The following is a 25,251-nucleotide window of genomic DNA, read 5'->3' as shown; positions in this document are numbered from 1 at the left end:
GTCTCCAAAAAGCAAAGTGCCATTGCATAAGTTAGAGCAGGATTTCACAAGGCCGACAATTGCATCAACACCTTTCTGAATAATAAATAGATTTACCGTAGCAAAGTACTGACCATCTTCAGTATGTGAAACCACCAGGAACCATGGTGCAACTGGCGCACTCCTTCAAACCGGAAAGGGGGGCGGGGTCCTCAGAAGGCAGCACACTCAAGTTAGGTGATTCTTCACACCTCAGGTCATAAATACCAAACGCCTGACAGGGAGAACAGTTGGCAATTTGGGAAGGTAGCGGCTCAGGCAATCACCTCTCCTTGGGCCTGGCCTGTACGAGGGGATACATGTGAACCCTACCTGTCAACCCGGAGCTGGGAATTACACAATTACCCAGGCACCTATTACATGGCAGACACATGGGCTGGTGTTCAGGAGTCCACAGGGAGGAAGAAGAAAAAGAGGAACCTCAAACATTGAAGCGGGGAAGGATTGAAGAAGGGGAATGAAGAAAGAAAAAAGGAACAAAACACAGTGGAGAGAATGTTCTGATACTCGGTTACTGAAAATGCAGAACACATTTCCAAAAACATCCCATACTTGTTGCCCATGGGAGGGGAAAAAGGACAGCAAGAGGATAGACATGCAGCATGGAAGAGAAAAGATGCTGCAAAGGCTGCGGCCTTGTGGTCGCCAAGCATGATCCTGCCAAAACGTGGCGTGCCCCCTGGGGAAGGGGTGGAGGGAAAAGGGGGGGGGGGGGGGTTGTGTGTGTGGAAGATGGAGTTGATTGCTTAAGTAAAGCCCATAAATTACATCTGTCTCTATGAGAACTTAAAGTATGGTGATTTTATGTGCAATTTTAAACTCTGCAACAGTTGCAATGCAGTTTCTGCAGCATCAGTGTAGGGAATGCCTTACACCGATTTAATAGTTTAGAAGTCCAGAGTATTAATCTAGATCCACCAATAAACATTTCAGAGTTAATCTGCAGAGCAATATATCACCAAATTTTTCACAAGAGTTGCATACTGCTAACAGAGTATACTCTCTGGCTGGAGTCACATGTGGGATTTCAAACAACACTACAGAAGCTCTGATGGCAGATGGCAGGAATGTTTTGAATTCATTGATTAAAGGCACGCACGCACGCACACGTGTAAACCATGTTCCCATAAAGGGTTGTTATAATTAAGCTTTCACCACTTGAGCCAATGCAAACAATACTATTTACCGTATGGGTACCCAACTTCATAGGAATGATGATGATCAGACTGTGCACTGGAGGATTTGCATTGTTAGTTGTGTTAGTGTCATGACTTGTCATTAGGTGCTGGTATTGGTACGGCTATGTAAGGTTGAAACACAAGCATCAGTGAGCATTACAGTTGCAGAAAGTCAATCTAGGTCTGGACAAGGTGAGCTGCGTTTTACTCATGAAGCTGATGTATCATAACAACAGCATGAGTGCTGCTGCTCTTTGCAAGTATCAACACATTCAAAGAATACAGAGAGGTCCTCTTTCCACACCGTTGTTTAAGAACATGATTCAGGAATTTTAATTAACTGGCAGTTTGGGAAATGCTCCTGTGAGTGGCCGACAACCAAATGCACCACAAATTGTGGAATAGTTACTGTCGTCATAGCTGAGAATGCTGGACACAAAGTGTTATCTTCAAGTAGTGCACGAGCTCTGTCACAACAGCAGAACACGCCGTAGTCAACTTTTGAAAAGTGCTGTGAACAATTGCAAAATGGTGTCCGTGCGAAGTTACATGCTGAGATGGTTGTCACATTGAGCAGTTTGTAACCTGGATCAAGAACATATCACACAATTAACAAATGTAACCTTCCCATGTGGAAATTAAAATGTGTTCCTCTCAATGGGTTATTCATTATTTCTCTTCTGTGTGTCTTTACAGATGTTTCCACGAAGTTTCGTTGTCCTATAATCACTCATTTTTCATGGGGCGTCTCTCAACTAGCAAAAGTTTAATTATAATCATCTGTATTTTCTACTTAGAAAGCAGAACATTTACAAGAATATCGATTTTAAAGAGATGAAGCATACGAATTAGATCCTTCAGTATTTGGCTTCTAACTTTTTGTTCCATGCAACTGCTGCATTGCTACTGTCTCTGCATACCAAGCTGATCCACTAATACTGTTCATGTGAGTTTTCACTTTTAACACAGGGCAAATGTGTTGCCAGCCTGGTGCAAAAAAACACACTTGGCAAAACGGGCAGTGAAGCAAGAAAATGGAGCCTGAGAGCTATGTTTGATTTCTACCATTAACCAATATGAAAAGTCAATCACAACATTAAGTACTAACTAGTTTGCATCAATGAATAATAATGACGCAACAGCAACAAAACTTTATAACAGCTGTTTGTACTAATATATTCTGAACTATTTCACACTTTTGAAGAGCGTTCTCGTTGCTGCCATTGACTGAACAAGAAGCAAAGGAGAGAAAGAATCACTACGGATCATAACCTTTTCCATTGTTTACTTGAGAATATTGTGTTATGCTGTTAATGAAATGTCTTGAACAATAGTTTACATCTGAGCTACAATTGAAAATCACTCATTGGTTATTGGAAGACTGGTCTGCAGCACTCAACCTACTAGCACCCTCTTTCTAAAGAAATATCTGTGTGTGTGTGTGTGTGTGTGTGTGTGTGTGTGTGTGTGTGTGTGTGTGTGTGTGTGTGTGTGTGTGGGTGTGTGTGTAGTGATGATACAATTAGGTTTGAAATGGCTATTACATTCATCTAAAATACAGTTTTGACATAATATGTTGTAGATACACACAAAAGCACGAACTCACCCTGCTGTTCCTAATGTCCCACTTGGTGTTGTTTCACGATCTCTGAACAACAGTGGTTGGGTCAGGGAGTACTCCACATCATTTTCACCTGTAATTTATAATTATTCAGTGAATCTTAATTGACAAGCAAAGTGCAGCAGTCAGTTTTAATGCAGTTTGCTAACATGTTATGATAAAGGGAACATATTAGCTGTCTTTTTAAAGAATTTCTGCTTGACTGGACACACGTGTACAACATATAACTGATATATTCACACAAAGAATAGCAAATGACACAGGCCACTTCTGAAGATTGAGTGATTGTCACTATTGTTACACAATGACATCTAATCTTTAATCTTTATAATGGAAGACATGATTAAAGTCAAACCTTCCAAATCAGTGAAAAGATCCTGTAGACACAACACATCTGAAAGCTTCAGTCGAGCTATCGCCAATGGATTTAGTGCTTTGGAGATTTGACAAATGAACAAATTCAGATGCTGTCTAACACTACATAGCATAAGATGCCAAGGCACGAAATGGAAGTATTAAGAAAATGTGGAAGGTCTTATAGCTGGATAGCAGTCCACAGGAGAGGAGTGTCAGAACTGGTACAGGACTCTTAAGCAGATGATTACCATGTAACCAGTGCAGAGCTCAATGATGTCACCTGTGATTTAAGCTCCCCGGGGTAAGGATCCTGTGAGAGAAAATAATGTACTATTAGTAGAGTTTGTGAGCAGCAGTTTGGAGCACAACCTGAAATTACATAACTGAGGATGACATCACACACACTGCTTAGAATGCTCCTCATATTAGTGTGAAGATTATGTCTCGCTTCAAGCATTAGGATACTCCTCAGATGAAAAAGTTGTGGAACATGTTAATTCAGAGTTTCAAAAATTGCTCAGAAGCAACTGGCATTCACACATTGGCATGGCTGATGCATCGTCCCTCATTCTATCAAGGTTACAACCACAGCTTACTACCAAAAGTATTCAGTCTGAACAAAGCATCCATCCTATCCCACTGATTTCCAATATGTTCCAAGGCCTTTTTGTAGGGTGATAAATATAAGGTTGAAACAATTACATCTACATCCATACTCTGCAAGCCACCCGACAGTGTGTGGCGGAGGGTACCTTGAGTACCTCTATCGGTTCTCCCTTCTATTCCAGTCTCGTATTGTTCGTGGAAAGAAGGAGTGTCGGTATGCTTTTGTGAGGGCTCTAATCTCTCTGATTTTATCCTCATAGTCTCTTCGCGAGATATAGGAAGCAATATACTGCTTGATTCCTCGGTGAAGGTATGTTCTCGAAACTTAAACAAAAGCCCGTACCGAGCGTTTCTCTTGCAGAGTTTTCTACTGGAGTTTATCCATCATCTCCGTAACACTTTCGTGATTACTAAATGATCCTGTAACGAAATGTGCTGCTCTCTGTTGGATCTTCTCTATCTCTTCTATCAACCCTATCTGGTACGGATCCCACACCGGTGAGCAGTATTCAAGCAGTGTGCAAACAAGTGTACTGTAACCTACTTCCTTTGTTTTCGGATTGCATTTCCTTAGAATTCTTCCAATGAATCTCAGTCTGGCATCTGCTTTACCGATGATTAATTTTATATGGTCATTCCATTATAAATCACTCCTAATGCCTACCCCCAGATAATTTATCGAATTAACTGCTTCAAGTTGCTGACCTGCTATATTGCAGCTAAATGATACAGGTTCTTTCGTTCTATGCATTTGCAGCACATTACACTTGTCTACATTGAGATTCAGTTGCCATTCCCTGCACAATGCATCAATTCGTTGCAGATCCTCCTGCATTTCAATACAATTTTCCATTGTTACAACTTCTCGATTACTACAGCATCATCTGCAAAAAGCTTCAGTGAACTTCCAATGTTATCCACAAGGTCATTTATACATATTGTGAATAGCAACGGTCCTACAACACCCCCCTGCAGCACACCTGAAATCACTCTTACTTCGGAAGACTTCTCTCCATTGAGAATGACATGCTGCGTTCTGTTATCAAGGAACTTCTCAATCAAATCACACAATTGGTCTGATAGTCCATATGCTCTTACTTTGTTCATTAAATGATTGTGGGGAACTGTATCAAATGCCTTGCGGAAGTCAAGAAACACGGAATCTACCTAGGAACCTGTGCCTATGGCCCTCCGAGTCTCGTGGACGAATAGCGCGAACTGGGTTTCACACGATCGTCTTTTTCTAAACCCATGCTGATTCCTACAGAGTAGATTTCTAGTCTCCAGAAAAGTCATTATACTCTTACATAATACGTGTTCCAAAATTCTACAATTGATCGACATTAGAGATATAGGTCTATAGTTCTGCATGTCTGTTCTACATCTCTTCTTGAAAACGGGGATGACCTGTACCCTTTTCCAATCTTTTGGAATGCTACGCTCTTCTAGAGACCTACAGTACACTGCTGCAACTGTTTCAAATAGTTTGGGTCTGTTTGTCACCAGAAGGTCTAATATGTTCTCACCACGAGTCGGTTCTCTGTTTAACTGCTCAAGGTTTATTTCAGATAATGCACTAAAAAAAATTTCACTGGATTCTTTGTCCCTGCAACCCGTTATAAACATTTGAGTCTCCCAGTCTATATCCCGTAAATTAAAATCTTCACCCAGAACTATAACATGGTTGGGAAATCTACGCAAAATATTTTCCAAATTTTCCTTCAGGTGCTCTGCCACAACAGCTGCTGAGCCAGGGGGCCTATAGCAACGTCCAATTACCATGTTTGAGCCTGCTTTAACCATGCCCTTCACCCAAATTATTTCACATTTCGGATCTCCGTAAATTTCCTTCGATACTATTGCACTTTTTATCACTATAAACACGCCTCCCCCTTCATTGTCCAGCCTGTCTCTGCAGTACACATTCCAATCTGAGTTTAGAATTTCATTACTGTTTACATCTGGTTTCAGCCAACTTTCCGTCCCTAGTACTACGTGGGCATTGTGACCGTTTATTAATAGCAAACTAAGACACAGTATCTTGGATGAAGTCATGGACGTGAAGAATATTAATGTTGTATCTTGCACTCAAAAACAAGAAGCCTTATTAATAAAAAGGATAAATATTATCCATACAGGAAAATGACTAGTCAGGTGATACTTTAGCAGTAGTATTGTGCTTATTAGGAAATAATATGAAAATAATTTAAACTGAAGAAATACAGCTACATGGATCCAAGTTAAAATTTTATCTCCGTAGAACTAATAACACACACGCACGCACACACGCACACACACACACACACACACACACACACACACACACACACACAAATGGGATTTAGTACTGGGCCTTTCAGGTTGATGAATATTCTGTTAAACATCTCCATGCCACAAGGGAACACAAACAACAACAGTACCAACAGTTTAAAAGGCCACTGGAAGGATATATCTTAAGATTCACAAAGCAGCTAGGGACAATTTTGGTAAGTACCGCAGTAAAATTACCTGTACAATAGGGTGCGCATAATGCAACAGCTGCTGAAAATTTATTTTTTGAACCGATTACCTACAGTGATTTACATGTAGAAGTGATAGTCATTGGTTACTATGACCAGGATGGCCAGATAAACAATAAAATACGGTAAGCACATAATTTCAAATCATAAAACAGTGTTGCACACACAATTATAAACAATGGCTCGCTCACAGTGAAGATAGAAAACGTAATGTTTTCACCTAAAAGACGTGTCAAAAGGAATAAATCAAGGGCAAAAGATGGATGATTCCTGGGATTAATATATATTGTCCTAATAAGGAAGATATACCTACTCTAGTGGACAAAGTGCATCAAGAAGTGAAACTTCAGTAGAACTAGTGTTGTTTTAATGTCCAGCAACTCTCTCTCTCTCTCTCTCTCTCTCTCTCTCTCTCTCTCTCTCTCTCTCAAAGATGAGGTGACTTACCGAACGAAAGCGCTGGCAGGTCGATAGACACACAAACAAACACAAACATACACACAAAATTCAAGCTTTCGCAACAAACTGTTGCCTCATCAGGAAAGAGGGAAGGAGAGGGGAAGACGAAAGGAAGTGGGTTTTAAGGGAGAGGGTAAGGAGTCATTCCAATCCCGGGAGCGGAAAGATTTACCTTAGGGGGAAAAAAAGGACAGGTATACACTCGCACACACGCACATATCCATCCACACATACAGACACAAGCAGACATATTTAAAGACAAAGAGTTTGGGCAGAGATGTCAGTCGAGGCAGAAGTGTAGAGGCAAAGAAGTTGTTGAAAGACAGGTGAGGTGTGAGTGGCGGCAACTTGAAATTAGCGGAGATTGAGGCCTGGCGGATGACGAGAAGAGAGGATATACTGAAGGGCAAGTTCCCATCTCCGGAGTTCGGAGAGGTTGGTGTTGGTGGGAAGTATCCAGATAACCCGGACGGTGTAACACTGTGCCAAGATGTGCTGGCTGTGCACCAAGGCATGTTTAGCCACAGGGTGATCCTCATTACCAACAAACACTGTCTGCCTGTGTCCATTCATGCGAATGGACAGTTTGTTGCTGGTCATTCCCACATAGAATGCATCACAGTGTAGGCAGGTCAGTTGGTAAATCACGTGGGTGCTTTCACACGTGGCTCTGCCTTTGATCGTGTACACCTTCCGGGTTACAGGACTGGAGTAGGTGGTGGTGGGAGGGTGCATGGGACAGGTTTTGCATCGGGGGCGGTTACAAGGATAGGAGCCAGAGGGTAGGGAAGGTGGTTTGGGGATTTCATAGGGATGAACTAACAGGTTACGAACGTTAGGTGGACGGCGGAAAGACACTCTTGGCGGAGTGGGGAGGATTTCATGAAGAACGGATCTTATTTCAGGGCAGGATTTGAGGAAGTCGTATCCCTGCTGGAGAGCCACATTCAGAGTCTGGTCCAGTCCCGGAAAGTATCCTGTCACAAGTGGGGCACTTTTGTGGTTCTTCTGTGGGGGATTCTGGGTTTGAGGGGACGAGGAAGTGGCTCTGGTTATTTGCTTCTGTACCAGGTCGGGAGGGTAGTTGCGGGATGCGAAAGCTGTTTTCAGGTTGTTGGTGTAATGATTCAGGGATTCCGGACTGGAGCAGATTCGTTTGCCACGAAGACCTAGGCTGTAGGGAAGAGACCATTTGATGTGGAATGGGTGGCAGCTGTCATAATGGAGGTACTGTTGCTTGTTGGTGGGTTTGATGTGGACGGACGTGTGAAGTTGGCCATTGGACAGGTGGAGGCCAACGTCAAGGAAAGTGGCATGGGATTTGGAGTAGGAGCAGGTGAATCTGATGGAACCAAAGGAGTTGAGGTTGGAGAGGAAATTCTGGAGTTCTTCTTCACTGTGAGTCCAGATCATGAAGATGTCATCAATAAATCTGTACCAAACTTTGGGTTGGCAGACTTGGGTAACCAAGAAGGCTTCCTCTAAGCGACCCATGAATAGGTTGGCGTACGAGGGGGCCATCCTGGTGCCCATGGCTGTTCCCTTTAATTGTTGGTATGTCTGGCCTTCAAAAGTGAAGAAGTTGTGGGTCAGGATGAAGCTGGCTAAGGTAATGAGGAAAGAGGTTTTAGGTAGGGTGGCAGGTGATCAGCGTGAAAGGAAATGCTCCATCGCAGCGAGGTCCTGGACGTGCGGAATATTTGTGTATAAGGACGTGGCATCAATGGTTACAAGGATGGTTTCTGGGGGTAACAGATTGGGTAAGGATTCCAGGCGTTCAAGGAAGTGGTTGGTGTCTTTGATGAAGGATGGGAGACTGCATGTAATGGGTTGAAGGTGTTGATCTACGTAGGCAGAGATACGTTCTGTGGGGGCTTGGTAACCAGCTACAATGGGGCGGCTGGGATGGTTGGGTTTGTGGATTTTAGGAAGAAGGTAGAAGGTAGGGGTGCGGGGTGTCGGTGGTGTCAGGAGGTTGATGGAGTCAGGTGAAAGGTTTTGCAGGGGGCCTAAGGTTCTGAGGATTCCTTGAAGCTCCGCCTGGACATCGGGAATGGGGTTACCTTGGAAAACTTTGTATGTGGTGTTGTCTGAAAGCTGACGCAGTCCCTCAGCCACATACTCCCGACGATCAAGTACCACGGTCGTGGAACCCTTGTCCGCCGGAAGAATGACGATGGATCGGTCAGCCTTCAGATCACGGATAGCCTGAGCTTCAGCAGTGGTGATGTTGGGTGTAGGATTAAGGTTTTTTAAGAAGGATTGAGATGCAAGGCTGGAAGTCAGAAATTCCTGGAAGGTTTTGAGAGGGTGATTCTGAGGAAGAGGAGGTGGGTCCCGCTGTGACAGAGGACGGAACTGTTCCAGGCAGGGTTCAATTTGGATTGTGTCTTGAGGAGTCGGATCATTAGGAGTAGGATTAGGATCATTTTTCTTCGTGGCAAAGTGATACTTCCAGCAGAGAGTACGAGTGTAGGACAGTAAATCTTTGACGAGGGCTGTTTGGTTGAATCTGGGAGTGGGGATGAAGGTGAGGCCTTTGGATAGGACAGAGGTTTCGGATTGGGAGAGAGGTTTGGAAGAAAGGTTAACTACTGAATTAGGGTGTTGTGGTTCCAGATTGTGTTGATCGGAATTTTGAGGTTTTGGAGGGAGTGAGCCTACCTTCTACCTTCTTCCTAAAATCCACAAACCCAATCATCCCGGCCGCCCCATTGTAGCTGGTTACCAAGCCCCCACAGAACGTATCTCTGCCTACGTAGATCAACACCTTCAACCCATTACATGCAGTCTCCCATCCTTCATCAAAGACACCAACCACTTCCTTGAACGCCTGGAATCCTTACCCAATCTGTTACCCCCGGAAACCATCCTTGTAACCATTGATGCCACGTCCTTGTACACAAATATTCCGCACGTCCAGGGCCTCGCTGCGATGGAGCATTTCCTTTCACGCCGATCACCTGCCACCCTACCTAAAACCTCTTTCCTTATTACTTTAGCCAGCTTCATCCTGACCCACTTCTTCTTCACTTTTGAAGGCCAGACATACCAACAATTAAAGGGAACAGCCATGGGTACCAGGATGGCCCCCTCGTACGCCAACCTATTCATGGGTCGCTTAGAGGAAGCCTTCTTGGTTACCCAAGTCTGCCAACCCAAAGTTTGGTACAGATTTATTGATGACATCTACATGATCTGGACTCACAGTGAAGAAGAACTCCAGAATTTCCTCTCCAACCTCAACTCCTTTGGTTCCATCAGATTCACCTGGTCCTACTCCAAATCCAATGCCACTTTCCTTGACGTTGACCTCCACCTGTCCAATGGCCAACTTCACACGTCCGCCCACATCAAACCCACCAACAAGCAACAGTACCTCCATTATGACAGCTGCCACCCATTCCACATCAAACGGTCCCTTCCCTACAGCCTAGGTCTTCGTGGCAAACGAATCTGCTCCAGTCCGGAATCCCTGAATCATTACACCAACAACCTGAAAACAGCTTTCGCATCCCGCAACTACCCTCCCGACCTGGTACAGAAGCAAATAACCAGAGCCACTTCCTCGTCCCCTCAAACCCAGAATCCCCCACAGAAGAATCACAAAAGTACCCCACTTGTGACAGGATACTTTCTGGGACTGGACCAGACTCTGAATGTGGCTCTCCAGCAGGGATACGACTTCCTCAAATCCTGCCCTGGAATGAGATCCGTCCTTCATGAAATCCTCCCCACTCCGCCAAGAGTGTCTTTCCGCCGTCCACCTAACGTTCGTAACCTGTTAGTTCATCCCTATGAAATCCCCAAACCACCTTCCCTACCCTCTGGCGCCTATCATTGTAACCGCCCCCGATGCAAAACCTGTTCCATGCACCCTCCCACCACCACCTACTCCAGTCCTGTAACCCGGAAGGTGTACACGATCAAAGGCAGAGCCACGTGTGAAAGCACCCACGTGATTTACCAACTGACCTGCCTACACTGTGATGCATTCTATGTGGGAATGACCAGCAACAAACTGTCCATTCGCATGAATGGACACAGGCAGACAGTGTTTGTTGGTAATGAGGATCACCCTGTGGCTAAACATGCCTTGGTGCACAGCCAGCACATCTTGGCACAGTGTTACACCGTCCGGGTTATCTGGATACTTCCTGGGAACTTGCCCTTCAGTATATCCTCTCTTCTCGCTATCCGCCAGGCCTCAATCTCCGCTAATTTCAAGTTGCCGCCACTCATACCTCACCTGTCTTTCAACACCTTTTTTGCCTCTACACTTCTGCCACGACTGACATCTCTGCCCAAACTCTTTGTCTTTAAATATGTCTGCTTGTGTCTGTATGTGTGGATGGATATGTGTGTGTGTGCGAGTGTATACCTGTCCTTTTTTCCCCCTAAGGTAAGTCTTTCCGCTCCCGGGATTGGAATGACTCCTTACCCTCTCCCTTAAAACCCACTTCTTTTCGTCTTCCCCTCTCCTTCCCTCTTTCCTGATGAGGCAACAGTTTGTTGCGAAAGCTTGAATTTTGTGTGTATGTTTGTGTGTATATCGACCTGCCAGCGCTTTCGTTCGGTAAGTCACCTCATCTTTGTTTTTATACATAATTTTTCCCACGTGGAATGTTTCCTCATATATATATATATATATATATATATATATATATATATATATATATATAAAACAAAGATGATGTGACTTACCATACGAAAGCGCTGGCAGGTCGATAGAAACACAGACAGACACATACATACCACAAAATTCGATCTTTCACAACAAACTGTTGCCTCATCAGGAAAGAGGGAAGGAGAGGGAAAGACGAAAGGAAGTGGGTTTTAAGGGAGAGGGTAAGGAGTCATTCCAATCCCGGGAGCAGAAAGACTTACCTTAGGGGGAAAAAAGGACGGGTATACACTCGCACACACACACACACATATCCATCCACACATATACAGACACAAGCAGACATATTTAAAGACAAAGAGTTTGGGCAGAGATGTCAGTCGAGGCAGAAGTGCAGAGGCAAAGATGTTGTTGAATGACAGGTGAGGTATGAGTGGCGGCAACTTGAAATTTGCGGAGATTGAGGCCTGGTGGGTAACGGAAAGAGAGGATATATTGAAGAGCAAGTTCCCATCTCCGGAGTTCAGATAGGTTGGTGTTGGTGGGAAGTATCCAGATAACCCGGACGGTGTAACACTGTGCCAAGATGTGCTGGCCGTGCACCAAGGCATGTTTAGCCACAGGGTGATCCTCATTACCAACAAACACTGTCTGCCTGTGTCCATTCATGCGAATGGACCGTTTGTTGCTGGTCATTCCCACATAGAATGCATCACAGTGTAGGCAGGTCAGTTGGTAAATCACGTGGGTGCTTTCACATGTGGCTCTGCCTTTGATCGTGTACACCTTCCAGGTTACAGGACTGGATTAGGTGGTGGTAGGAGGGTGCATGGGACAGGTTTTACACTGGGGGTGGTTACAAGGATAGGAGCCAGAGGGTAGGGAAGGTGGTTTGGGGATTTCATAGGGATGAACTAACAGGTTACGAAGGTTAGGTGGACGGCGGAAAGACACTCTTGGTGGAGTGGGGAGGATTTCATGAAGGATGGATCTCATTTCAGGGCAGGATTTGAGGAAGTTGTATCCCTGCTGGAGAGCCACATTCAGAGTCTGGTCCAGTCCCGGAAAGTATCCTGTCACAAGTGGTGCGCTTTTGTGGTTCATCTGTGGGGGATTCTGGGTTTGAGGGGATGAGGAAGTGGCTCTGGTTATTTGCTTCTGTACCAGGTTGGAAGGGTAGTTGCGGGATGCGAAAGGTGTTGTCAGGTTGTTGGTGTAATGGTTCAGGGATTCCGGACTGGAGCAGATTCGTTTGCCACGAAGACCTAGGCTGTAGGGAAGGGACCGTTTGATGTGGAATGGGTGGCAGCTGTCATAATGGAGGTACTGTTGCTTGTTGGTGGGTTTGATGTGGACGGACGTGTGAAGCTGGCCATTGGACAGGTGGAGGTCAACGTCAAGGAAAGTGGCATGGGATTTGGAGTAGGACCAGGTGAATCTGATGGAACCAAAGGAGTTGAGGTTGGAGAGGAAATTCTGGAGTTGTTCTTCACTGTGAGTCCAGATCATGAAGATGTCATCAATAAATCTGTACCAAACTTTGGGTTGGCAGGCCTGGGTAACCAAGAAGGCTTCCTCTAAGCAACCCACGAATAGGTTGGCGTACGAGGGGGCCATCCTGGTACCCATGGCTGTTCCCTTTAATTGTTGGTATGTCTGGCCTTCAAAAGTGAAGAAGTTGTGGGTCAGGATGAAGCTGGCTAAGGTTATGAGAAAAGAGGTTGTAGGTAGGGTGGCAGGTGATCAGCGTGAAAGGAAATGCTCCATTGCAGTGAGGCCCTGGACGTGCGGAATATTTGTGTATAAGGAAGTGGCATCAATGGTTACAAGGATGGTTTCCGGGGGTAACATATTGGGTAAGGATTCCAGGCGTTCGTGAAAGTGGTTGGTGTCTTTGATGAAGGATGGGAGACTGCATGTAATGAGTTGAAGGTGTTGATCTACGTAGGCAGAGATACGTTCTGTGAGGGCTTGGTAACCAGCTACAATGGGGCGGCCGGGATGATTGGGTTTGTGGATTTTAGGAAGAAGGTAGAAGGTAGGGGTGCGGGGTGTCGGTGGGGTCAGGACGTTGATGGAGTCAGGTGAAAGGATTTGCAGGGGGCCTAAGGTTCTGAGGATTCCTTGAAGCTCCGCCTGGACATCGGGAATGGGGTTACCTTGGCAAACTTTGTATGTGGTGTTGTCTGAAAACTGACGCAGTCTGTATATGTGTGGATGGATATATATGTGTGTGTGTGTGTGTGTGTGTGTGTGTGTGTGTGTGTGTGTGTGTGTGTGTGTGTGTGCGCACGAGTGTATACCCGTCCTTTTTTCCCCGTAAGGTAAGTCTTTCCGCTCCCGGGATTGGAATGACTCCTTACCCTCTCCCTTAAAACCCACTTCCTTTCATCTTTCCCTCTCCTTCCCTCTTTCCTGGTGGGGCGGTAGTTTGTTGTGAAAGCTTGAATTTTGTGTGTATGTATGTGTCTGTGTTTCTATCGACCTGCCAGCGCTTTCGTATGGTAAGTCACATCATCTTTGTTTTTAAATATATCTTTCCCGTGTGGAATGTTTCCCTCTATTTTAATATATATATATATATATAAAGCTGAACATGTAAAGCCAAAATAATCTTATACGTTATTAAATATGCAACAAGCAATGCAAATGAAACGAGTTCCCAGAAAGTAGCTGTGGAAAAAAATTACAATAAATTGTAGTCAATCATCAGTACGTTCTACGATAATTTCCTCTCAGTGAAAGCAAACATTGGACCCACCAATAAACAAACAAGTACAAACCACTAAAATGTAGTAATTCTGTTGGCTAAAGTGGTATTTCTAACAGAATATTAAAATCTTGTGCTAATTTGGTAGGATTGCCCTTAAAGTTATTTTTTCAATGAATAAAACTGTAAATAAGCAAACCATGTATAATTATACACTGATTTCATTCCTTCCTCACTTTTGAAAACTGTTTAAGAAATCAGCCTATGACAGAACCTTGATACATCTTTCTGAGTAGAATTAATTAATTGCCTCTCAGTTTGGCTTTTATAAAGTATTCTCCATGGGGAACATTGAACAAAACTTAATAATGAAGTCTTGTAGGTTTTTTTTTTTTTTTTTAAAAAAAAAATATCTTGCTGTGTCATTCTGCAAACACTGTCAAAGCATATGATTCTGTGAATCATAAAATTCTATTTGGCAAATTAAAACTGTATTGCATTAATGTCACCTCTCTTGTATAGACAGAGCCTTACCTTCATAACAAAAGGCAAAGGGCCACATTAATGCACTGTTTCACTGGAATGAAATTAATCGCAAAATTGGGGAACGTAACATATGGGGTCCAACTAGAGTTGACTCAGGGTCTACTCTCGTTTTTATCATACATAAATCATATCCCAATGACTTTAGAGGATGGTGATTCAGGTATACTAATTAAGAGTTCAAACACAACCTTACCAAACACATGTAAAATAAGAGTTGAATATGTTTACAACTGGTTTACAGAAAATAGTTTAAATCTTAATCTAACAAACACTCATATTATATGAATGGATAACAAGCAATAATTGGCTGTAATGGTTGTACACTAAATGAAAGACACTGTCTAATTTCCCCTGAATCCAGCTGGAGAACAAAATGTAGTCAACACATACAAAAACTAATGGAGCAGCTCAGCTCAGTAGGTTTCAATCACAGAAGCATCTACACTTACACGACAACTCATTAATTCACATTTGAGTGCTTGGCAGAACATTCATAAAACCAGTTTGTGACAATTTTTCAATCATTCCACTCTCAAATAGCAGATACAAAAAACAAACATCTAAATATTTACATATTACCTGATCTTGGGGGACGGGGGGGGGGGGGGGGGGGGGGGGTGGGGGGGGGGGGGAAGAAACTGAAATACATTAAACATTCCGAAATACTATTGCAAATCTGCAAATCAGTGTCAATGATATGGCCTTATAATTCAGTACATTTCTTGGCTTTCCTCCTTCGCTTATTGGTGTGACCCGTGTGACTTTTTAGATATAGTTCAACAACATTTAGCAGACAGCATTAGAGATTAGATAATTACTTGAAATGCAAATTCATTATTGCGAAAATTAAGATCGTTTTGAAAAAGAAAGTGTGTTGGATGGGTTACTCCTCATAGCTTAGTAATACAGCCAGTATGACTTCCATATTTAATAATTTTTTGCTGTAAACAGGCTAAACTCGGTTATAAAAGCAGACCATATTCATGGCTGGAAATCTTGATTGCCCTTTTTTTCACAGAACAGGAAAGCAATTTATTTGAATGCCAATATCTATCCTGTGGTCAACAACATTCAGAACCTAATGATTAGTCATTTATCTTATGGAGCCATCACTGTCTTATTGCAAATATTCAAACAGGGTATAGGGGTGAGGTGATTAGAGACTGGACAACACATTACTCAGGCCCAATAAAGATCCTTCAATTGCTGCCAGTACATATCTGCAGGATGTGAAATGTGTAACACTGCTGATGGACACATATAAAAGTAAAAAGCTTCAGAACAGTAAAGGAACAATAGATAATTTAACTCTTGCTGTCTACTGGTACACACAACAGTTTTGAATAAAAAATTAACTTTAACTACTGCATTTTTGGATATGCATAAAGCTTATAACAAGTTGCTAATAAACATAGTTTCTCAAAAGTCTGGCATGCCAGTAATGATTATGCAAACAATCTGTTCTTTCATAATCAAAAAAATTAAATTAGTGAAGAGTCAGAGATAAAATCAATGATCAGAGATTACTTATATGGTGATGACATTGTTCGTATTTCTGATAGAAGAACAAGCGTCAAATGGCAGAAGACACTGGTATGGCAATTAAATGCACCAATGAATGGCTCTCTCCCAATGGAAATGTCGTGTGGCTAGGGCCTCCCGTCGGGAAGACCATTCGCCTGGTGCAAGTCTTTCGAGTCAATGGCACTTCGGTGACTTGTGTGTCGACGGGGATGAAATGACGATGATAAGGACAACACAACACCCGGTCCCTGAGCAGAGAAAATCTCCGACCCAGCCAGGAATCAAACCCGGTCCGTTAGGTATGATATTCCGTTGCGCTGAACACTCAACTACCAGGGGCGGACTCTCTCACAATGGATTAAGAACAATATCTGAAAAAATCAATAGCAGTAACAAGGCAACACATCAATTACAGAGCAGCAAGTATGATCTTAACTTCAAAAACTCTTCCAATAAAATAACATACTAAATTTCTTGTGGTGATTTTTTTTACTCCCACTTAACACAAGACTGCTCACATAAACATCCTATGAGAAAGATGTAAATATATTTAGAGCAGTATGTAGTGTGCTGTGGGATATTCCTCCTAGAGGAAGTATGAGCTTTGTCGCTACTCACCCATTGACTGTGAGTGGCGTGTCGTGCTAACGCTAGACACTCTCTGCATGTGAAACAAGGACTAGAGAGCTCTGGGTGTTATACTGAACCCCCTAACCAACAAGTTCGAGGTGTTGTCTTTCAATGACACAAAAAATTTACCAGTGACATTCACACCACTTGTTGGGAAACTGGCAGCGGAAATTGGGAAGACCAGCCTTGCAGACGAAGTCTCAATGAAGTTCAAAATTTGCAGCATTGTCCCCAGAACTGATTGTGACCCACTGTGGAGCTCACCTTATACTAGGTGGAGAAAGCTCATTGAGACTTGATATATTTGGTGACAATTTAAGTGTATATCAAAACGATAGGCTAACAGTAATTAGAAATGGATAATTTGTTGCAGTAGACAAGAAAATGAAATCCACCAAGATACAAATTGAAACTCCATGCAAGATTATTTGGCCAAGGTTCCGTATTAAAGGTGGGCATAAACTTATAATTCAATCCTTCTATCGACCACCAGACTTACTTTCAGATGCAACAGAAAACTTTACACAAACTCTAAGTTCATTAGTATCTAAGTTCCCGAATAACACTGTCATCACTGTACGAGACTCTCCTCATCCAACAATCCATTGGGAAAATTATAGTTTTGTAAGTGGTAGGTGCAACAAAAAGACATCCTGCAAAACCTTACTAAATGCATTCTCTGAGAACCTAAAACCAAAAGTTCATGAGCCCACTCATGTTGGAAATATATTGGGTCTAATGGTAACAAATGGATCTGACCTCTCTGAAGATGTCCACAAAGAAACTTGTGTCGCTGACCATGAAAAATTTGCTGAAACAATGATTACCATCAAGGACTAACAGAGCAGAATGATATCTAAGGTAAATCACGTAACACAAAGAAATTATGGCCATATGTAAATGCTGTTTGTGATACCAAGATTAGTGTGCAAACACTTGTGGAGAAGATGAGACTGAAAATGAGGATAGATAAGCAAAACCATGAACAATGAACTCTGTTTTCAAATATTCCTTTACAAATAAAAATCCAGGGGTATTACCAGAATTTAATCCTCGCACCACTGCAAAAGTGAGTGAATAGATATTAGTGTCAGTTTTATTGGGAAACGGCTGAAGTTGCTAAAATTGAACGCAGCTACAGAGCTCAATGTAATCTCTATTAGGTTTAATACAAATTTACTTCTGAGTTAGTCTCTCTTATAATCTACCATGGATATCTCAAACAAAAATTCGTGTCCAGTTGTTGGAAGAAAGCACAGGTCACATCTGTCCACAAAAGGGATAGTGAAGATCATCCATAAAAATACCATCCAACATCCTTGACATCCATTTGTTGTGGACTCTTCGAACATATTCTGAGCTCAAACATAATAAGATACCTCTAACAGAATGGCCTCCTATACACCAACCAGCATGAATTCTGAAGGCGTTAATCATGTGAAAACAACTCTCATTTTTCTCATATGATTTCCAGAAAGCCATGGATCAAGCTAGTCAATAGACACAGCATTTCTCAATTTCTGAAAAGCATTTGCCTTGGTACCAAGTCTACACTTACTATCAAAAGTACAACTGTATGGGGTATCAAGTGAAATTTGTGACTGAACTGAAGATTTTTTGGAATGGAGAAGATAGCATGTTATCTTGGCTGGAGGGTCATCACCAGATGCAGAAATAACTTCGAGTGTGTCCCACAGAAGTGTGTTGGTATCTATACTGTTCATGTTATATATTAATGACCTTGCAGACAATAATAATAGCTAACTCGGGCTTTTCACAGATGATGCAGTTACCTACAATGAAGTACTGTCTGGAGGGATGGGGGGAGGGGGGGGGGGGGGGGGGGGGGGGGGGGAAAGAAGGAGAAGAAAAAGAAAGCTGCACAAATATTCAGTCGCATCTTGATAGGATTTCAAAGTGGTGCAAAGATTAGCAACTTGATTTAACTGTTCAAAAATGTAAACTTTCGTGCTTCACAAAACGAAAAAAAGTAGTATCATATGACTACAGTATCAACAAGTCTCAGCTGGAATCAGTCAACTTACCGAAATACCTGGGCGTAACATTTTGTAGGGATATGAAATGAAATGATCATACAGAGTCAGTTGTGGATAAGATCGGTGGCAGACTTCAGTTTACTGGTAGAATACTAAAGCAATGTAGTCAGTTTACACAGCAGATTATTAACTAATTACTCTTGGAACCTATCCTAGAATATTACCCAACTGTTTGGGAATTGTACCAAATAGGACTTTCAGGGGATCTTGAATGTCTACAGAGAAATACAGCATGAATTATCACAGGTTTGCTTGACCCAAGGGTAAGTGATACAGAGATGCTTAACTGACAGGCATTCGAAGATACATGCAAACTATCCTGAGAAAGCCTACTTACAAACTTTCAAGAACTGGCTTTAAATGACTACTCTAGCAGCATACTACAACCCCCTAAGTATCACTCCTGTAGGGATTATGAGGATAAAATTACATTAATTATAGCAAGTTATTCCTCCTATAAGCCATGAGTAAATGAAACAGGAAGAAGCCCTAATAACTGATACAATGGGAAATGCCATCTGCCATGCACTTCACAGTAGTTTGCAGTGTATGGATAAGATTTAGAAAATAATGTAAAATAAATTACTGAAAAATTATGACCATAGTGTTTATGATGTGATATAATGTGTTTGGATCAGTGGTTATGAGACAGACTGGTGAATTCAAAGGTCTGCGTAAAGATCCCCAGACATTCCAATGATTTTTGTCTCTTACTTATCACTTTTTGCTTCTGGTAATGATTGTTAATGTGAAACAGATCACAATGTACCAATATTCAAAGTTCACATTAATCAGTAGGTCCCCATACACCTGGCAGGAAAAGCTGGTTCATAGGTCTGAGGAGAGCTATGGCATACCACCTCCAACAGAACCATGACAAATAAAGTAATGTGGTGTTCAAACCAACTTTCAGACTGATGACAACTTCACTTTAATGATACATTGGCAATAATAATTCCTTTACTATTACAAATCTTGAATCTAAATACTCACAGCTATTACATGACCATCCTCCAGACCTTAATGAGTCTTGTTATTCTTAATGTGCATTTTCTGTAATTGTGTACTTGGAAGATGGCTGTATTGTGAAGAGACCAAAAATGAATCAAGAACCAACCAACAAAACATCAACAGGTGTTTGTATGTATAAATGTAACTACTCTCTTTGAAAAATACCAACATAATAAAGTAAATTTTCAGCTACCAACAGGAGATAAACATTTAATATAACTGAGGAGGCATGAGGCTTTTTCCAAAGCAGTAGTTTTCTTTCTAATTAACTGTGTTAATTTTAGCTGGTGAAAACACACTAAGTTTCTACGATTCACTTGCCTTTTGAAAATGTATATCTAGACTTCTTCCACATCCCTGAAGATGATGCTTCATTATTGGCTCTATGGAAAACTATGAATGAATGAATGAATGAATGAATGTATCGTTCAATTACCAAACAATCTATAAAATTTAAACACGGTAGAGAAAATAATTGCAAGGAAACTTCTGGTTCAGAATAATGAATTATTTATGAGTAAAGAGATGAGTCAACGAGAAGCAGAAGCGCTGTGTTGTCGAAAGATACAAAAACAAAATGTACAGAGCTTTGCTTTTCTAGTTTTCGGAATGAAATTCGTTTCTCAAGCTGAAGGAGAGAAACACACAAACACACACACACACACACACACACACACACACACACACACACACACACACACAAAAAAAAAGCACAATGTGCGCGTGTACGCGCGCGCGTTGGTGAGCCCCCTCTTATGTTTCTTGTACAGCTTGAGAAAGCAAATCTCTTACCTTTTGTTTGTGTATTTGTCAATGATGCAGCACTTCTGCCTTTTCGCAACTAGTCTCTTTATTCCTAAATAGTTCATTAGAGAGAATAATTGCTTTCAGAAGTCCTCCACAACTATAAAAGGGCAGTTGATGGGATGAGAATTCAGAAAACATCTCCAGTTTTATAATACCAATTCGAAGAGAAAGTAACTGGTCATGTGACACACTTTACACCAGATTTATACCAACATCAAATCTAAGTAATCATTTTGGGGTTGAAGTTCTTTTTTTTCCATGTTTGCTTTAACAATACATATGTTTCTGGATAGGGTCCACCTTTGACAAAACACAATTTTGTTTTTTAACCCAGACATGTTTCACTGCAGTTGGAGCATCTTCAGTGGGCTTTTATTTTATGGTTGTTAAAGATAGAGAATGTTCTTTACTGTTTGTATACATGTAACTATTAGTTTTTAAATCATAATTACAGATATTTGAAAAAACACATAAAATTGTGAATTTATACCTTTTTACCACATGGTGTGGTTTTTCTGATGTATTGTGTTTCTACAGTGACACTTTTGTTTCACCCCACCACAGAAACCATCAACATCATCAAACATCAATTAGAAGAACAAGCCAAAATTCCCAAACCCCACATAAAAGAAATAGCTAGAATTCTACACTAATCACAGAGCAAAACTATCTCTCATCTGACAATCAGTTCTACTCACAAGAAGACGGGCTTCCAATGGGGTCACCAGTCAGTGGACTACTAGCCAACATTTTTCTCAATCACATTGAAAATAAAATATTTGAAACAATAGTAAGACTCAAACAACACCAGATAATATATTGGTACCATTATATAGATGATATCATATGCCTTCAAGATGGAACACCGAGTCGCATCCAACAACTCCACAGTGATATAAACAAAGTACACGCAAAAATAAAATTAACCATAGAAACAGAACACAACAAAAGGTTAAACTTCCTTGACCTCACAAGATACAGACACAACAACCAACAGCAATTCTCTGTACTCAGGAAAGTGACCACCACCAGCACAGCCATTCACAAAGATTCCAATCATCCTATTACACACAAACTAGCCGGCTTCCAATATATGCTACACAGACTGAACAAAGCCCCACTCACTGTAAACAACTACAAGAATTAATTACTGACAATCAAACAAATAGCAGTAGAGAATGGATATGACACAAACACTATAGATAAACTGAAGCACAAAATTAAAAAGGCCACTTAACACAGAAAAAACACAAGCCTCCCCATCAACTTACAAACACACAGAACACACATATGAGCACACATGAACAAGAAACACCCACAATGACAAACAAGTGGTTCACTCTCACCTACAACATCAAAGCAGTCCACAGAATAGGCAACACACTCAAAAAACTAGGGGTAAAAATAGCCTACAGGACAGACAACTCAACACAGAGAAAACTAAGGACATCCAACACAAGTACAGACAAACACAACAAATCTGGTATTTACCAACTAACATGTCAGGACTGCAAATCAGTTTATATAGAACAGACAAGCAGAAACTTTAATACCAGATACACAGGACACAGAAGAGCATTAAAAAGTAACAACTGTCATTCCACATTTGCTGAACACCTTATGGACAAGAAACATAACCAAACAAACATCAACATTGATTTGAAAATTCTCAAATGCAGCAACAGGCCCCCCACAAAAACTAATAATTGACAAAAATAATCAAATACAAAAAACCATAGTGGAAGGAAAACAAGTGATAAATGAATACACTGCTCTCTGTTCTCTGCCCCCAAAGAATTATTAGACAAGACCTACCTATAGAGCTCTTGAGCGCACCCCCCCCCCCCCCCCCCACCCCCACCCCCACAAAAAAAAACCTACACACCCTCTCTCTCCCTCTCTCTCTCTCACACACACACACACACACACACACACACACACACACACACACACAGAGAGAGAGAGAGAGAGAGAGAGAGAGAGAGAGAGAGAGAGAGAGAGACTTAATTAATTTCAGGCACAGAAATAACAATTTTCAAATCATAATTTTGGCTCAAGCAATTTACCTACTTTAAGGTGTATTTGGTTGTAGATGACAAACTATGAAACAAAACAGTCACTGTAGAAACACAATACATCAAAAAAACCACACCATGTGGTAAAAAGGCATGAATTCATAATTTTGTGTGTTTTTTTCAAATATCTGTAATTACGATTCAAAAGCCTGACAGATAGCCAAATAACATTTAAAAAGAAATTAAAAGAATTCCTAGATGACAACTCCTCCTACACATCGGCTGAATTTTTAGATATAAATTAAGGGGGGAAAACTTAAACATTAGTGTCATGCAATATTTTGTGTAATGTAATATCTTGTACAGACATCTTTTATTAACCTGACACGTTCCACATCATTACGAAGTATCGTATTCATGATCTATGGAACAAGTATTAATCTAATCTAATCTAATCTAATAGTTACATGTATACAAACAGTAAAGAACATTCTTTATCTTTAACAGCCACAAAATAAAAGCTCACTGAAGATGCTCCAACTGCAGTGAAACATGTTTGGGTTAAAAACAAAATTGTGTTTTGCTACAGGTGGACCCCATCCAAAAACATATGTATCAAATCTAAGTGTTTGGAACTGTCTTACTCAACTTAGTTTCTCAGTTCAAAACATTTTCTTCAATAAAAAATGGTTAAGAAGCAAACTTTATTTAAAAAATTTCATAACCTTATCTGTGATTTAGTTATATTAACAAAGACAGATGAAATGCTCAATACCTATCTCAAAGAGAAATTATCCTCTCTTGGAAACTTCAGCATAGTTGGAATAAGATTATTGTTGGCAATACCAATGCTAAGACATTGTTAAGTCATGGAATTTAAATCATCTACAGAAAACAGAAACTTTCATAGAAATTTAGTTGCTGTATTGAATCATATTTTTTTTCTTCCCCTTTCTGATATAAAAGCTATATGTAAACTGAATGAGCTGTAAACCAAAGATACCACCAAAAGTAAATTAAAGAGTTGTTTTGTGGAGAGTTTTGATACATTGTTAAATATATGTATGAAACAAAGTAAGAAATATGCTCTTCAATTTATTAATTCATGTATCTTCACCCTTTTGTTTCAGGAAGTGGTAGTCTGCAGACGTATGCTTGGATCCATCATACCAGCATTGTTAAAAATGTGTATTTTAACCATTCATTAAAAGTATTATACAAATTTATTAGAAAAGGAATATTTGTTCGCATGGTTATAAGTTCAACTCCTATCTGTTCATCATTTCACCCTCCGCCGAGATCCTGCATCAGCAGGTTCGGTGCAGACAAGAATAATTAATGCAATATCTGGAGGAGCATTCCTGCATCAACGTTGTCACACTCAGGACTAAACACAATGGAATTAATGTGAAGGTAATGACTCTGACTGATAGGCAACTATTGAACTTGGTTTACTTATACGAAAAATATTGTGCTTCGTGTGTTTAATAAGTTAGACAGACCGACAATTTCAAAGGTTGCAGTGATCATTTGGTACCACACACTATGGAAGCAGCAGTACGTAATGAAAATCCTGTTTATTGATCTTGAATGTAATGATATACAAGGTCTGTTAATACTGGTAACAGTTAAAGTTCATCCAAGATTGTGCACAGATTCATAAATTACCTTCAAAATTTTCTCAACTATTCTTTCCAATCAATTTTTCCAATTATTCAAGCAATTATTAATCCCTTTCCGTTTCCACATCCCTATCCATACCTAACAAACATTAGTAAGCGTATACAGGTATTTCTCCCAATTATCACAATGCAATTATTTTCAAATCAATACATGCAAAAAGTTATGTACTATCAATTTATTATTGAACAGCTCTCTATAGGAAAAATAAACACTGTCACAATGGACAAATGTGGTGAGTAGGGATAAATGGAATACAGTGTGAAACTGCCAACGACTTTTTCATGTAGGACGTCATGAAGCAACCTGCTTGGAAAGAGACATGATGGTCTGCTTCTTTACAGTAATTTTGTCTACCTCTCCATGATTATGGAGAAACAGGAGTTTATCTTCACATTTAGTGCTGATCTGTAGAGACACTAGTAGAATTAGAACTATTAAGAGATTGAGTTGGTAGCAGTTAACAGAATGAATTTTCCACTCTGCTGAGTAGTGTACAGTGATATGAAACTTCCTGGCACATTAAAACTGTGTACCAGACCAGAACTCGAACCTGGGAAAGTGCTCTGTCAACTAAGCTACCAAAGCATGACTCATTCTCACAGCTGTACTTCCACCAGTACCTTACCTTCTACATTCCAAATTTCACAACAGTTAAGTTTTGAATAAGACTGATGGCTGGATTGTGGTCAAACCTGCCAAATCAGGAAATAGGTTCAAAAGATACTTCAAGTCAGACAGTTTTAGTCAAGATGCCTCCCAACAGCTTCTGTCACTTTGCTGAAGGATTGTGCATAGAAGTGTGCAGTCAACCCAAGGATTTCAGTAACAATATTGTAAAAAGGAAAGTTGTGGAGATGATGAGTCA

The 25,251-nt window shown here is 41.0% G+C and overlaps 1 protein-coding gene across 2 annotated transcripts in view; it reads right to left on the bottom strand.

Annotated features, from left to right (window-relative positions):
* LOC124715343 (E3 ubiquitin-protein ligase TRIM37-like) overlaps nucleotides 1-25,251 on the bottom strand; it is a 291,007-nt gene that overhangs the window by 105,130 nt on the left and 160,626 nt on the right. For both annotated transcript variants that reach the window (XM_047243092.1, XM_047243093.1), the window contains exon 11: nucleotides 2,824-2,911. In XM_047243092.1, coding sequence (XP_047099048.1) covers nucleotides 2,824-2,911 — 88 coding nt within the window. The remainder of the gene's footprint in view (nucleotides 1-2,823; nucleotides 2,912-25,251) is intronic.

Source organism: Schistocerca piceifrons, chromosome 1 (genome assembly GCF_021461385.2).
Source record: "Schistocerca piceifrons isolate TAMUIC-IGC-003096 chromosome 1, iqSchPice1.1, whole genome shotgun sequence".
NCBI lineage: Eukaryota > Metazoa > Arthropoda > Insecta > Orthoptera > Acrididae > Schistocerca > Schistocerca piceifrons.
This window is presented reverse-complemented; position numbering and strand designations above follow the sequence as displayed.